Below are 16,825 nucleotides of genomic sequence, written 5' to 3' on the forward strand. Positions count from 1 at the left end.
ATCATAATTTGTTTTATCTTTACAATTATTACAGTGTACATTTAAAATGTTTAGATTCTTTAAATCTTGGGCCATAAGATTACGTATGGTACTTCTCATAGTTTTATCAGAAACTTCCTCTACTGTGCTGAAATATCTGCATTTTCTCTCTGTCAATGAGAACTGAGTGGCTTTCACTGGGCACAAAGATCCCACTAGGCCAGTCTGTCAGTGGCTAATCAATAGGGCATGACAAGGCCAAAGAGTCAGCTTTGCTCCGAAACAGAATATGTCTAAGCGAGCGTGATGAAGACCAGCAGAGGAAGCAGTTTCCGTCCCTGTGGAATCCCATCATATAAACACTAAGGTTAAATGCACTGTTCAGGAATAATCCTTTGGGCCATGTCATGGAAACAGTATGCTACTAACATCCCTTACTGAATGATCATTTTCGTTTCAAAGTGCAATTATGTTCCGTTTAAACATGTAGCATACCATAGCATTGTTCACAAAAAATAACCGCAAATGTATTTAGTGGTAGAGTTTGTTTAGACTAAAGCATGTTAGACTGTGGTTAAGCTCAGCTCCTTCTGCCTGCATTTCGACTTCCAGATGTAGCCTGTCATCCGTCCATCATCACGCAATCGGATGCCGTCTGTTAAGTTGATGCCCTGCGCATTAGAGAAATTAGTCACTGATAACCTGTGTCAGACTCAGATTAAGCACTGCATACCTGTTTAGTTGTGATTGAATATGGGAGTTGTGCTGCGGGGGCACCAGGAAGGAGAACGACGTTCCTGCAATGGAGCCCAGCTCACATGCATAGGTCTTTATTGGCACTGAGTTTACCGCTAGCCCTCTTTCCACACCCTCACCGGAGAGTGTTGTCACATTGATGGCTTGCAGGTGTTGTGTGTTTGGGAGTGCAGAGTATGTTTAGCTGACGGGGGGGTAGTGGGCTTTTGGTTTTGAAGTGCTGGGTGTGAAGGTGACCCATGAAGGCTGTCAGCGGTTGTTAGATGGAAGCAGTGCATGCACTGGTCACTCGGGCCATGGCTTTGCTGCTCATTTACACTATGTATACATGTCTTGTTTATTATATTACGTACCTACTTTATTTTATAAATGGTTTTGACTAATATATGCATTTCTGTCTCAAAATATGGATGCTTGACCATATCCCTAACCTTGATGTTGGGTTTTCTGTAAAAAAAAAACCCACCCCATCACCACTACCATTTGGTCCTCAAAAGAGTGCAATCTCACACACACACACGTCCACTTTCTTTTTATTAAACTGAGTTGTATTAGAACTTACAATAGGTTTATTTCACCTTTCAAATAGATCTTTCAAGATTTTTCCAACGTTCTCACCAAAAATCAGCATTGGTCATCATGAATAATTCACCATTACATTTCTCAACACCCAGAACAACATATTCTCTGTCGAAATTCCTTCATGCTCACTTTCGCAACCCTCGTGGCAAGACCATGTTGATAGGCCTCAGCATGACTGACTGATAAATCAAATTTACACATTTGCTGTGATTATTTTTGCAGTAAAGTGACACCTTTGTCTCTTTTCCCGTAACACCCCCCCCCCCACCCCACCCCCCTTCCTCTTTCGTAAGGCAGAGTACACTCTGCGGGGTTCGGCCAAGCAAAAGCCATCTTTTCTCCAGTGGAGAATAGATGGTGGCAGATGTTGAAATAATCCATCAGATAACACACAACAGATGTCTTAATATTGTCCAGCTCATATTGGAGACAACATGAATGACTAGGGTTGGCCCGGTGAGGCAGAGACAGAGGCTTGCCGGGAGCGCACATGTTTGATAGATTAGAGGGGACTGAAGTAAGTGGAGCGCAAAGAGGAAAGAACGGGAGGACTGAGACTAAACACACTACTGTACACACCCTTTCCTGTCAGTGTGACACTATAATCTATTATTTAAGCATTAGTAATGTGGAAGGTTGAACAGAATATTTACTCCTTTTTATTAAATATTTATTTTACTTCCTAACAAGAAAGAATACTTAACTCAGAATTTGTATCTAAAACAGTTCTTACAGGCTTTTACTTCCCTGGTTTTGCTGGCAATGAAGTGCATGAATCCAGTTGAAGGATTCAAATTCCAGTTGAAGGAATAGTCCAATGTCTGAAGCTACTTCATCAAAATAAATTATTTTGTTAAAAGCACCAGTCTTTCCCAAAGGAAGGTGGGAACATGGCGTCTATGTTTGATCAAATGAAAACACATTATAGCATGGCTGAAAGACACCTGATTCAAATGTCAATAAATTACTAGGTTTAGTAGGACTCTGGCAGTCCAGCACAAGAATTGCCGAACCCTGCATTAAAGCTAGTTAGAGTCTGTGTAGGAAATAGGAAATCTACTTATTGCCGACATAAGACCGTTTACAAACTAAAGAAACTGACACTCCTATAACAAACTAAGGAATAAATCCGTGATCTGTTCACCAGTTTCATTACTCTAGTATGATGAACACATAAATCTAATTACTCGGTGATGGTTGCTTCACTTTAGCTGACAGCCAGAATTAATTTTGCACTGAATGGCCACCAAACTAACAGTTGCACTTAGCTCACTAGCCTGTTATCATGATTACACTCTTAGGAAAAAAATGTTCCTCAAGGGTTCCTTAAATGTTGAGGGCTCTTTTCTAAAGTAACTCATACTCTTCTAGGGCTCCATATAAAAACTTTTCCCCAGAAGGAAAACCTGAGAGTTCTATAGGGTGCTAGAATTTTTTTTTCTAAACATGTACACTGTAGATTAACTTTAGCACACACGTACTCACTGATCATGTTAATAGAAACATCTACACTGCACATATTCAACAAAACAAGACTGTTGAAGATTGGAAAAACAGCATCAGGTCTTTGCCCAGTCTTCATTGGTCCAGTTTGGGTGAGCCTGTGCCCACTACAGAGGACTTTCACAAAATGTCATGGCAACTGCTTACGCAGGTTTTTTTTGTTTACGCAGCCATGTTGCCTGGCAAGCTTTGTGTTTGCCAGCGACTGGCACAAGTGTACGCAAGTGATTGTAAGCCAAATTCAGTACATCTACTGATAAATTTGTCAAAGTTACATCTAAAAGAACAATGCCAGAAACCTGTAGTGCTTTTGGATGTAATAACAGACGTGAAGATAAGCCTGGTTTAACTTTCACTGCTTCTCAGCGAACCCAGAAAGATGAGAAAAATGCAAAGCTGCAGTTAAACGGGAGGACTGGATGATAAAGTATTCCTGTGTCTGTGGAGAACATTTTATAATCAGGTTAATGTGAAAGCTCTGTGTAACGTTAAAATGTATATGGGTCCGTCTCAGAAACTGGTCTCTCATTTGGGACATTATGGTCAAAAAATAGATTTTCTAATTTTACTATCTTTTTTTTTGCATTTACCTAACACTCAATGTTTCTTTTGTCATGTTTAATAAGAATAAAGATAGTATCTTGCTTTATCTGGCCTACACTGTGGAAATTTTTTTATTACAATTCAAATGCTTTTGTAAAATTGATTTACATATAAAATAACTACATCATGAAGAATTAAAGCCCCTCCTTCACAGATGAGTGAAAATATTGAATACATTTCCTCTTTTTGATTGCTTGGGTTAAAAATGCCAAGTTATGATGACTGAATTGATTATTCACTTAAATATGAATAATATGATACATTTTGGGTATTTGATATGGCGAAATAGGACACAATGGAAAAATCAAGAACACACTGGAAAGATGAGAATAACGGCAGTGGTAAAAGAACAGCGACTGTACCGGCTGAAGGTTGCGCGGGTCTCTGGTGTGGCGCGCGAGCAACGGGACATCACTACCACACCGGACGGAGCGTGAGGCGGGGGCGGGGCAAAATGATTGGCTGTAGATTCTATCAAAAGTTCGATCTAAATTGACCATGGTTGCAAAATATTGGCCAAAAATACGCAAACATTACGAAATATGAAAGTAAGATGAGAAAGAAACATTCTGTTGCCTTATACTGCAAGACTAAAACAAAATAAAACTGTCAAAACTCACCTTTTCAGTGATAACGTCCGAACAGATCACCCGCATAACAGAAAGATCGCAAATGGAAGCACGATCAACTTCTAACTGTTGGAGTGGAAAATTCCATTCTACACAAGCAGATTGTTAATGTGTGTCCTTCCCCGCACACAGATAACACGCTACAGTAAAAAATAAACCACAACTCATTTTATAGCTCAGAAATTCACACAAGACCAGCTACCATCGTAACATTCTGTAAGAAACATGTTCTATACCTAACTTTCAGCTTTTGTTTTAAAAACAAAATCACAGATTTATAACTAAATTTTTATATGGCATAGTGATTTTAAGTTACTACTTTTGGTGAGGTAGTGACCTTGACCCTGAGGCTTTCCGTTTAGATCAAAACACACGATCGTATTGGTTTTGGGTCTGCGGAAAATGGAGTTACAACGGTGATCAAATATTTTGCATGATGTTTTATTACGGTTATGATTATTCTGTGAACGCACCAATCCTTAGGTGTATAAAGTTACAACTTAAAATACAATTAGTGATAACTGTAGACTTTTCAGTGGACGACAACCTTTTTAAGGGAATGCGATGTAGTCAACCATTTATCATGTCCCAGATCAAGCCGCCATTTTTCCACAAATTTGCAGAATTTTTGCCAAATTCTGAATAGAGTATTCACATCAAAGATTTAGTTTTATCTGTGTTATTTTTTTCATCATTTTATTTCAAATTAAAACCAACATCACCATTCAAAACCGTATAGTTTATTGACAGTATATTTAGTGGGGTACCCCCACAGTACCCAGTTTCTGAGACAGACCCATATCTGGATGTGGGCTTTGGATGTGATATATTTGATTAGACCTAATGCTTGGCTCAACTAGCAGCATGTTTGTTATGTACTGATAATGTAAATTCGGCTAAACACCATAAAATATGCTAGATCTAGGCCCTGGCTTGTTTATTACTATTAGAATGCCACGTTTGAGCTTACTTTTGTCATAAGAAGATATTTTCTTTATCTGGAATCTCCCATAACATTCCGGCATGAAACCTGTTTCGAAATATTGGTAGGCATGTGTACTTTTGTAAGACTTTAGCATCGCCGGTGTATTTAGAAGTCCCAAATACTAAATAGTTCAGGATGTCGTAGTGTCCCAAATCAGGTAGCTGGTTTGCCGTACGCTTTTCATCTCATCTCATTATCTGTAGCCGCTTTATCCTGTTCTACAGGGTCGCAGGCAAGCTGGAGCCTATCCAACTTGACTACGGGCAAGAGGCGGGGTACACCCTGGACAAGTCGCCAGGTCATCACAGGGCTGACTCATAGACACAGACAACCATTCACACCTACGGTCAATTTAGAGTCACCAGTTAACCTAACCTGCATGTCTTTGGACTGTGGGGGAAACCGGAGCACCCGGAGGAAACCCACACGGACACGGGGAGAACATGCAAACTCCGCACAGAAAGGCCCTCGCCGGCCACGGGGCTCGAACCCAGACCTTCTTGCTGTGAGGCGACAGCGCTAACCACTACACCACCGTGCTGCCCATACGTTTTTCAAATAGAATAAATACATTTGTGGGTAAATTAAGAAGAAGAAGCCTTTGTTTTTTATTTTTGTCACATGCGACCTCAAGCACAGCAGAATTCCTCCTCTGCATTTAATCCATCTGAAGCGGTGAAAACACGTGCGCATACTTACTCAGAGAGAGAGAGAGAGAGAGCAGTGTACTGAATAAATAATGAATAAATACATTTGTGGGTAAATTATATGGATCTGTGGATGCCTGCATGTTTCAGCTTTTCGATGTAATGTTATCTGCTGGTATAAAATAGATTTTTAATAATTTCAAATACATTGTACTGACTGCAGTCACCTCGATTTTCATTATTAACTATCACGGCTGTTTCTTTGTTTGCCCGGCAATATGGCGGGCACTGCGTGAGAAACAAATCTGTGATGTCAGTGAAAGTTCTCTCGCCTCAGATTCCTGTTCTTGGCTGATAGGAGTGAAACCTGATGTGGTCGTCTGCTGTTGTAGCCCATCCACCCCAGTGACTGGCATGTTGTGTGTTCTGAGATGCTTTTCTGCTCACCACTGTTGTAAAGACTGGTCATTTGAGACCTACTGTCACCTAGAACTGGTCTGGTCTCCTCCTCCTCCTTCTTCTCTCTCCTCTCTCCTCAACAAGATGTTGGGTGGGTTTTTTTTTCCTTCAGCTTTCTATGGAAACATTAGAGACCGTTATGTGTGAAAATCCCAGGAGATTGACTGACTGTTTCTGAAATTCTCAAACCAGCCCATTGTGCTGGTCACTGAGATGATATTTTTTTATTTTGTTCTGATCTTTCTTGTGAACATAAACTGAAACTCTTGACCTGTACCTGACACTTTATTAGCTGACTGGATAATAGCATGAATGAGGAGGTAGACGGGTGTTTCAAATAAAGTGGAAAGTGTATTGCTCATGTTTTCCCAGTTTAACATGAGTCAGTTCTGCGAGGCCTAGTCCAGCCTGTGAATAACCGATGTTTGACCAACAGCGAGGCATGGCGTATACTCCAAGAAACTTTTTCATAGTCACCTGATTTCTGAAAAGAGCAATTGCCATTTAATAATAACGATGTCAAATTTCCACACTATGGCAAGAAGACAGTTCTTAAGGTTCCTAGGATGTGTTTGATAATACTTTTTTTTTTAAAAACGAAATTTAATTGGGTATTTATGAAGTAGGTTGGTTTTATGATGTAACATTAGGCATATGTGGCCGCGCTATTTACTATTTTTCTCTCTTACTCAATGTCTGGTTACATTCCGTTCTCAGGTCTGTTTTCTTTGTTTGTCTGCAGTGCCTACAGCCATGCAAGGAATTATGGGAAACCAGAAGACTTCTTTCACACAAGTTTTGCGAGGTAAGCCTTACCACACAAAGTCTGTTTCAGATTGTCAGTGTGTTTGAGTGGACCAGTTCAGTTAAAACCAGCAAAGGATGAACACGAAACCACAATGAGATACGAGATGTACATAAGGAACATAACAGTCATTAACCTGCTGGGAGATGATGCATTACCAGACAGAGCCGAGACCTCTGGGCGTGATATATGTGCATGTTGGTAGAATGCCTTCCTGTAATTTAATTTCACCCATATCAGGCAGCTATACGAGGAAGATTGTGAGCTACCATATAAAGTTACACTGTGATGATCTGTGATTTAAAACATTACAAGCCTATATGTGCACATATGTGTGTATGTGTGTGGGTAATGGAAAATTGAATCACTTTTATATTATCCACCTGGCCCCTAGGTTCAGATTTGATTACGCTTCTTTAATCCTTTTCTGTAGAGTGATGAGGTATGAAGAGACGAAATGAAACAGACAAAACAATGTAATTGTGCACTCAGACGGTATAATAACTACTTCGATTGAGTCGTGGATTTTCAGTATTCTTCTAAAGATGCTTAGTGTAAAAGTGCAGTACAACAGTATATTAAACCCATTGGATAATAAGTACTCTGGTGTAATTTGCAATCTTTGTGTATTCGAAGCAAGCTGCATGCTTTGTTGTTTCCCCAACTGTGTGATTCACCCAGTGGAAGAAACATGTGCCTTGCATCAAACCAGAGAAGCATCGAGTTAAGTAATTCTTGGAGATGTTTTGCAAATGAACAGTTTCCAGAGCGCCTTGGTCAGGAACCCTACAGCCAGATGTGTCCTCAAGAACAGTACTCTGTGTGCGTCAAGTCTGTTTCGGGCTTAGTAGTGCGATGCCAGCGCTGGCAGGAGAATGACGTTGCGAGCACACGCCATGGCTCTGTCTCATACGGAACTGTTCTGGCCAGGGAACGTGGGTGGGTGTCTGCTGCTAACCACTGTATCTCCTGCTCTATCTCCATCTCCCTCTCTCTCTCTGTCTCTTTGTCCCTCATTTTCATAAAAAGAAGCACCATGAGTGTGTGACCAGCGCTGAGTTCTTGCAGTCGCTGCAGGTGCAGAAGCAGGGCGATTGTCCTTCTCCTCAAAGGGCGTCAGGCTTTGCAGCCGCCTGTGTGGAGAGCTGCAGTGGTGACCGCGAGTGCTCTGGCTCTAAAAAGTGCTGTTCAAACGGCTGTGGTCACACCTGCCAAGCACCAACCAACCTTTATAAAGGTATGATATGCTGTCTCAAAGTGTAGCATTATGTACAACCCCGATTCCAAAAAAGTTGGGACAAAGTACAAATTGTAAATAAAAACGGAATGCAATGATGTGGAAGTTTCAAAATTCCATATTTTATTCAGAATAGAACATAGATGGCATATCAAATGTTTAAACTGAGAAAATGTATCATTTAAAGAGAAAAATTAGGTGATTTTAAATTTCATGACAACAGCACATCTCAAAAAAGTTGGGACAAGGCCATGTTTACCACTGTGAGACATCCCCTTTTCTCTTTACAACAGTCTGTAAACGTCTGGGGACTGAGGAGACAAGTTGCTCAAGTTTAGGGATAGGAATGTTAACCCATTCTTGTCTAATGTAGGATTCTAGCTGCTCAACTGTCTTAGGTCTTTTTTGTCGTATCTTCCGTTTTATGATGCGCCAAATGTTTTCTATGGGTGAAAGATCTGGACTGCAGGCTGGCCAGTTCAGTACCCGGACCCTTCTTCTACGCAGCCATGATGCTGTAATTGATGCAGTATGTGGTTTGGCATTGTCATGTTGGAAAATGCAAGGTCTTCCCTGAAAGAGACGTCGTCTGGATGGGAGCATATGTTGCTCTAGAACCTGGATATACCTTTCAGCATTGAAGGTGTCTTTCCAGATGTGTAAGCTGCCCATGCCACACGCACTAATGCAACCCCATACCATCAGAGATGCAGGCTTCTGAACTGAGCGCTGATAACAACTTGGGTCGTCCTTCTCCTCTTTAGTCCAAATGACACGGCGTCCCTGATTTCCATAAAGAACTTCAAATTTTGATTCGTCTGACCACAGAACAGTTTTCCACTTTGCCACAGTCCATTTTAAATGAGCCTTGACCCAGAGAAGACGTCTGCGCTTCTGGATCATGTTTAGATACGGCTTCTTCTTTGAACTATAGAGTTTTAGCTAGCAACGGCGGATGGCACGGTGAATTGTGTTCACAGATAATGTTCTCTGGAAATATTCCTGAGCCCATTTTGTGATTTCCAATACAGAAGCATGCCTGTGTGTGACGCAGTGCCGTCTAAGGGCCCGAAGATCACGGGCACCCAGTATGGTTTTCCGGCCTTGACCCTTACGCACAGAGATTCTTCCAGGTTCTCTGAATCTTTTGATGATATTATGCACTGTAGATGATGATATGTTCAAACTCTTTGCAATTTTACACTGTCGAACTCCTTTCTGATATTGCTCCACTATTTGTCGGTGCAGAATCAGGGGGATTGGTGATCCTCTTCCCATCTTTACTTCTGAGAGCCGCTGCCACTCCAAGATGCTCTTTTTATACCCAGTCATGTTAATGACCTATTGCCAATTGACCTAATGAGTTGCAATTTGGTCCTCCAGCTGTTCCTTTTTTGTACCTTTAACTTTTCCAGCCTCTTATTGCCCCTGTCCCAACTTTTTTGAGATGTGTTGCTGTCATGAAATTTCAAATGAGCCAATATTTGGTATGAAATTTCAAAATGTCTCACTTTCGACATTTGATATGTTGTCTATGTTCTATTGTGAATACAATATCAGTTTTTGAGATTTGTAAATTATTGCATTCTGTTTTTATTTACAATTTGTACTTTGTCCCAACTTTTTTGGAATCGGGGTTGTATAAACGGGCTTAAGTCCAGCCAAATCTCCACGTTTCTGTTTATCAATTATGATAAATTGTAATCCGCAAACGTTAATGGTGTAAAAAGTTAACGTAACAGGCTCCAACAAGGAAGAATATTCTGCTGTTTAAGAATTCCCCAAAAAAACCCTGACAAAACTGAGCGAATATTCCTAAGATGTCCCAATAATAACAAATACCTACAGCACACCAAACCAGCGTTTTGGTTTCTTGATGTTCACTGGAGAATGCTAGATCCGTATGCTCTGTATGCTCTAATACTCTGAACATCAATGATCCATTTTTATGTTGCACTGTAACATCACATCATTGATTCTGATTTACTATCACATTCTCTTTCCAACCATTTTTAACATGCAGAACAAGTAGGACATTAAGTAGGTGCTTCCCAGCATGTGTCATGCTTGTGTCATAGGCGTCCCCCTGAAGCCAAGGAAAGACATGGCCTTTTTAGAAGACCAGCATGGACAGCTGGAGGTGACATGGATGTCGAAGTTCAACGTGTCTATTGAACCAGTGCTGTATATACTGCAGAGGAGATGGAACCATGGCATTCATCCCAGTGAAGACGACGCCTCACCCTGGCACACTGTTCTGATGGTAAGAGAACAGCAACACTCACTACTCCGAGCCAAGTTTTCCACAAACGAACTTCACACTATCGTCATCTGTGCCTGGATCAGAATGACGTTTATTTTCTTTGTGTGAGTGACAGTACTCTGGTTTTTGGATCCTGAGAGACAAATTCAAATACTCTGTTAATTTGTATAGACATTTCAGAGCTTACAGCTATGATAATGGAAATACTTGGACGGATTACATCCCTAAGTGGTCCATTAGTATGAACTCTATGACCTATAATGTAAAACATTTAGTTCTGTAAAACCTCCAAAATGCCAAAAGGCAATTGTTATCCAAAGTACATCATTGAAAGCTTTACTCTGCTTGAAACCATCCTTTACACAGATCATCTTTCTTGATTGTCAGCTTTTATTTGAATCTGAAAAGAAGTTCTAGAACTCATGTGTTGGCCACATGTATTGAAGTGAGCAAATGTTTGTTGGCATTTAGGCAGGCTGTTCAATTTTTCACTGGACAATTGTTCCTAGACAATCACTTGTCCAAGTTCAGTGAGCTTGTGCCCACTGTAGTCTCAGATTCCCATTCTTGGCTGACAGGAGTGGAACCTGAGATGACCTTCTGCTGCTGTAACCCATCCACCTCAAGGTTAGATGTAGGGCTGTGCGATATATCGAATATACTCAATATATCGCCGAAAATTCTGTGTGAGATACATAAAATTATTATATCGTAACTATCGAGTATTTTATGGTCATCTTCCAACTTGCATTTGTTTCGTGTTTGTTTAAAACCTTTTCCAGTGGTTTTCTCCCTGTCCCTCAGGCAGTAATGTGAGAGGCTGCCTAAGGGTAAAGAAAACAATAACGTCACGCACTCGCCAACCAATCCTGGGCGACATCTCGGTGCTGAAAGGAACTTGCGGGAAGATTTCCTAGTTTCGGTTGTGCTGCCAGATTGGGCGGTTTTAAGTGCGTTTTGGCGGGTTTTGAACATATTTTGGGCTGGAAAACGTCAGCAGTACCTGGCAACACTGCCGGCGGGAAGATTTCCTAGTTCCGGTTTACAGCGCTGACTCAGTTCGTGCAATTGCTGGTGTTGCGTAGGCTACCGTGTAAGCTCTGTCAATTTCAGCGACAAATTAAAAATGGAAGCGGACGAATTGGCTCCTAAAAGAACTAGTAAGGGGTCAGTCATCCGGCATTTTTTGGATATCGTGAGGAGGACGTGGAGCAGGAAATGCCAATTTGTAAAGTGTGCAAAAAAAAAACCCCTGTCATCACGAAAGGCAGCAGCACTACAAATATGTTCCATCACCTGAAAACTCACCCGGTACAGTATGCAGAGTCTCTTAAACTCCGAACTACTTGCCCACGAGCTAACCCCCCCCCACACACACACACACAAGCTAAACAAATGACCATAGCGGCCTCGTTCTCCAAAGCTACCCCATATGAGAAAACGAGTCAGAGATGGAGAGCTATAACGGATGCAATCACTAACGTCATTGCCGAAGACATGATTCCAATTAGTATAGTGGAAAAACCAGGGTTTCAAAAATTACTAAACACACTCGATCCCAAACATGAGTTGCCTGGTCGCAGGCATTTTACAGAGAAGGCGATACCGGAGTTATACACATCTGAGAGGCAGAGCCAGAAAACATTCAGTTCAAAAGTGTGCAAAGAGAAAAATGATGTTTTGCAGATCTCTCTCTTCTCTCCCTCAATCTCTCTCTCTATTGTGAATGTTCCAGTGGTTCTCAGTAGTCAGGTTAATAGCTTGGAGATCTATTTTTTAAAATAATTTAATCAATGAGCACTTTTCTTATTTAGGCTAAATGTCTTTCTCAGTGTTGAGCTTGCACTTTATTGGTTTGAACTCTGAGCAGCTCTGTATTGTATTGCCCCTTTGTTGCAATTTTCAAGATTGTTTTTGCAGTTTGTGCCACATCTCTGTTGAATAAAAATAGTCTTATTTCAATTCAATTGTGATTAATCACTAACATGAAAATTTAAAATGTGTTGTTGAAAACCACCTGTAAAGTTAACCAAGAATGTTATTTAATCTGCAGGGATTGTAGTGAAAACAGTAAAGAGTAAAAGTTAGATTTCATGGGGTCCTTTAGAGAAGATTTAAATATATCGAAATATATATCGTGAAATGGAGAAAATGTATCGGGATATTCATTTTTTCCCATATCGCACAGCCCTAGTTAGACGTGTTTTGTGTTCTGAGATGCTTTTCTACTCACCATTGGTGTAAAGAGAAGTTATTTGAGTTACCATAGGCTTCCTGTCAGCTTGGTCCAGTCTGGCCTTTCTACTCTGACTTCTCTTATCAACAAAGCATTTCCGCTGACTGGAATTGTAATTGGATACATTTTTAGTTTTCACAACATTCTTTGTAAACGCTAGAGAACGTTATGTGTGGAAATCTCAGATCAGCAGTTTCTATAACACTCAAACCAGCCCATCTGTCACCAACTGCCATGCCATGGTCAAAGTCACCGAGAGTCACATTTTCCCCTCATTCTGATGTTCGGTGTGAACGTTAACTGAATCTCTTAACATGTAGCTACATGAGTTAATGCACTGGACTGCTGCCACATGATTGGCCGATTGGATAATTGCATGAATGTGCAGGTGTATAGGTGTTCTGTAAGAGCGTGTACTCTTTATATATATTTCTATCTTTATGTGTAGCAAGAAATTCTCTTGCTCTACATTCCCAGGTGTTTGAAATAAAATAGTTATATTTGGTGTGCAGTTGATTGTTGGCCACCCAACTGCATCAGCAGCCTCCAGTGAGATTTACCATGTGTGGGTGTTTTTTGTTTTGTTTTGTTTTGTTTTTTTTGCATCTTTCCTATTAACCTTCCAAGCTCATGCTGTTTTTTTTTTTTTTGATAGACCACATTGGAAAGGGTTCTTGACCTTTAGTTGTGCGGTTTTTCATTTTGGTTTTGTTCTTGCTTTTTCCAATTGTCTCTGATTTAATTAATCTGCTTTTTCTGATTCACGATTGTCGGCTTTCTGGTTCTCTTCCCTTCCTAAAACTTCCCTGGTTCTCATGTCTAGACTGAACTCCAGACTGTGAGTTAATTCTTTTGTGCATGAAATAATGATATGACAATGTAAGTGAACAGCCTGATTGCAAACTGCACCTCTATAATATACTTTATACAAAAAAAACCCCCAAAACCTCTCACCGTTTCACTCAACATGGACATGCTTTTAAATTAAGGCTGATATTTTGCACTTTACTGTAATAGTTGTTGATGTCTTATGGAATCCAAAGCCAACATACAAGAATACCGAGCCAGAAGACAAAGGATTGTGTCACTATCCAATTACGTACAGATTGTTTTCTTTAGCAGATACTCTCTGAGAGGCTCTGAGCTCATCCAGGGACATGATTTCAGCAACCCCTAATTGAAGCTTTAAATTTCAAACCATCAGATCAAGAGACCTTTGAAACAAATAGTCCATTGTCATCTCCATTTTCTCCCAATAGGAACTGCGAGGTAATGGATAGGAACATTTAAATAGTGCTTTTCAGCAGGTCTAAGAAGATCTTCTTGCAAACGATCAACCAGTCATTACAGCACTGATGGAGTCCTTTCGTCTGATTTGTCTTCATTAAATCTACCATGACCCCTCCCCCCCCCCCCCCCCCCCCCCCCCCCCCCCCCCCTCTCTCTGCAAGACCGTGGAAGAGCGGGCCTTGCTGAAGGACGTCCGACCCCACAGGTGGTACCAGTTTCGGGTGAGCGCGGTGAACAGCCAGGGCACGCGCGGTTTCACCACTCCCAGCAAGCACTTCTTCTCAACACGAGGTAAACCGCTACACTTTTTCGACAAATTAAATTTCGGTGAAGATTTACCGCATCTGCTGACATTTTGATCAAGTCTGCACATTACATTTTTTAGTCAGATGCTCAGTAACATGGGCAAAGCTTCAGTGTAGATTGCTGGGACACTGCTGAGTGAGAGGAGTTATGGGGAGTTACAGACAAACGTGCAAATCCTTCACAGCAGTTCAGCAACACTGCAGAGTCAGCCGTCTTTGTAAAACTGGCCTGCCTGAAACCAGAGCAGTCTACAGCCTGTACATCATCACAGCCCGCTCCACTCAACTCTCTCACACTCCCACGTACACACACACCCAAACACATACACCCCATCTCTCATGCTGAGAGTTTGGCGAGCCGACGTTGTGTCAGGTTTTAAACGTTTCACTGTATGGAGAGATAGACTTTTCCATGGATGCAGCAAACAAACACACAGAGGCAAAAAAGAAGAGCGTGCTTCATATGAGATTCTCTCATTGTGTCTGTTTTTGCTTTTTGTTTTGTTTTGTCTTATTCGTTTGATTGCAATTTATGGTGCAGTCAAGTTTCTCAGGGACGTGCTTCATGTCGTCTCAGACCACAGGGGTGCTTGATTTGGCACATTCCAAAAGTGAGTCTATTGAAAAGCCAAGTCCAAGCTATAATTACATGCAGACTGAAGCCATCACCAGTAATGACTCAAATCAATTATTGTTTTATTTTTAAAGATTACCAGTACTTGGAACAATGTAGAGAATTAAAAAAAAATACACAGTGTTGAAAGTTTATTTATTTTTTTATTTTTTTATTGATGCATACGTGGATGCAATTTGGCCTTTTTCGTTGCTGAAAATGACGTCTGTCGCGAATTCAAGATTTGCAATTTTCTGTGGGAAGCACAGCTTTGGTCATATTCTGTTAAATTCTAAGAAACTATTCTCTATAGCCAATATTGCAAATCAACGTTAATCAGGTACATACTTAGTACCACTTTGTAGAGCCATATGGCTCTCTTTTTCTCTTCCTTGGGGTCACAAAACATGCAACTTTCATCAAATTGCCATGGGACATCTGAGTGGCAGGGGTGCGGGGGTGCATGAAGAATGCTGAAGGTCGTAGGTCATGTGCGTAGCTGCCATTACTCAAGGATATCTGGAGATGAAAGGTCCCTCCTCCGAGGCTATATGACTCGGTGAGGAAAAAATGCAAGTGACAGTTTTCCACTTGCAATCTTAAAGGAGGCAGCAGGGCCACGTGTGTTGATCGGGGGTCGCCTCACAGCATGAAATGGAGCCTTTGTTTTCGTATGGATGCTGAGAGTTTGGAAGCCCACCCTAAAGCCCTTCTGCAGTAACCGTTTAAGCGTTTACAGTAGATAACACTGCTCTCTCATACCTGGTGGAAGTAAAATCAGATTGCTCGGTTTCAAAGCTAAAATGTGTTCCAGGTGAAACCCAAGTTGCTGATGTGTTGTTGATAATGAAAAGTTCTGCTGATTTTCTGTCTGAACAGTTCCTCATGTTTAGCGCTGGTTTCATGTTTTGTTTAGATTGAGCCAATAACAATGGAACAGTATTGCAGTTTGTGTACATTGTACGCCTAGCAACTTTCGAAAATATTGTGATGAGGTGAAACTGCTGTAAAATGAGGAGCAGATCTCTATATGTGTTCAGGCAACATGACTTCGACACCCCTGGTTGCGTTGTTGTGTGGAAGACTTATCCACCCCACCCAGTGGCAAGAGACTGAGTCACCATTCATCATATATCTGTTCCACTGAAGAGTCATCCACCATGAATATACGCACACATAATGACACACATGCACTCCCACATATGGCCTGCTGAGCTGTGGCGCAGGCTTGCGAAAACATTCCATATGCAGCCAAGAACCATGAAAGACCATGAAAGCAGAATAACAGAAACAAAAATGACAAGAAGACAATGACATCCAGTTCTGTTTCCATTGACATTTAATTGTGATTCTGGCATACAAACAATTTATATTGCTCTCTTAATAACTCCAGTGTGCTTTCTTTAAATTATTAGCTGGTGCATTGAATAAATCCAACTTAATTGGGTGTTATATCCTACTGCGCTCCTTCCACTGGCTACGTAAAAAAGGAAGAAAAAGTGAACACAGCGGCACAGTACTGTCGGACAGCTTTATTCATTGACTTCAATCTTCATCGACTTTGCAGTTTCCATGAGTTCCTCATTTGCATCCTTCTCTGGCTTGCACGGACTTTCCCCATTTCCAATGGTTCTAGGACGCATCAAGAGAGCGCAAACAAATGTGGTCAGATTTAGCAAACTAAAATGCATGTTCTCTTTCTTCCCGCTACAGACCCGTTGCCCCCAGAGAAGCCGCAGAACATCAGCATCGAAAATCAGACTGTGAGCGCTGACGGTAGGGTGAGCGTGCTGCTTCGGTGGGAGCCCCCCAAAGAGGGAGACCTGCAGCTCCACCATTACAAAGTGACCTGGAGCGGCCCGAGTGGAAAGGAGAGCAGCAGGGTCGCAGACGGGGTAAGGCTTCCCCAGTGCAGCTCATATCTCATCTCCCT

At 41.3% G+C, this 16,825-nt stretch overlaps 1 protein-coding gene across 2 annotated transcripts in view; it reads left to right on the plus strand.

Moving 5' to 3' along the window:
* anos1b (anosmin 1b) overlaps window positions 1-16,825 on the plus strand; it is an 87,764-nt gene that overhangs the window by 32,260 nt on the left and 38,679 nt on the right. The window contains exons 3-7 of one of the 2 annotated variants that reach the window (XM_060940555.1): window positions 6,886-6,948; window positions 7,978-8,185; window positions 10,264-10,448; window positions 14,136-14,265; window positions 16,606-16,787. In XM_060940555.1, coding sequence (XP_060796538.1) covers window positions 6,886-6,948; window positions 7,978-8,185; window positions 10,264-10,448; window positions 14,136-14,265; window positions 16,606-16,787 — 768 coding nt within the window. The remainder of the gene's footprint in view (window positions 1-6,885; window positions 6,949-7,977; window positions 8,186-10,263; window positions 10,449-14,135; window positions 14,266-16,605; window positions 16,788-16,825) is intronic. The other variant, XM_060940556.1, reaches the window with a different exon arrangement.

The sequence above is a fragment of the Neoarius graeffei genome, chromosome 15 (assembly GCF_027579695.1).
Source record: "Neoarius graeffei isolate fNeoGra1 chromosome 15, fNeoGra1.pri, whole genome shotgun sequence".
Lineage (NCBI taxonomy): Eukaryota > Metazoa > Chordata > Actinopteri > Siluriformes > Ariidae > Neoarius > Neoarius graeffei.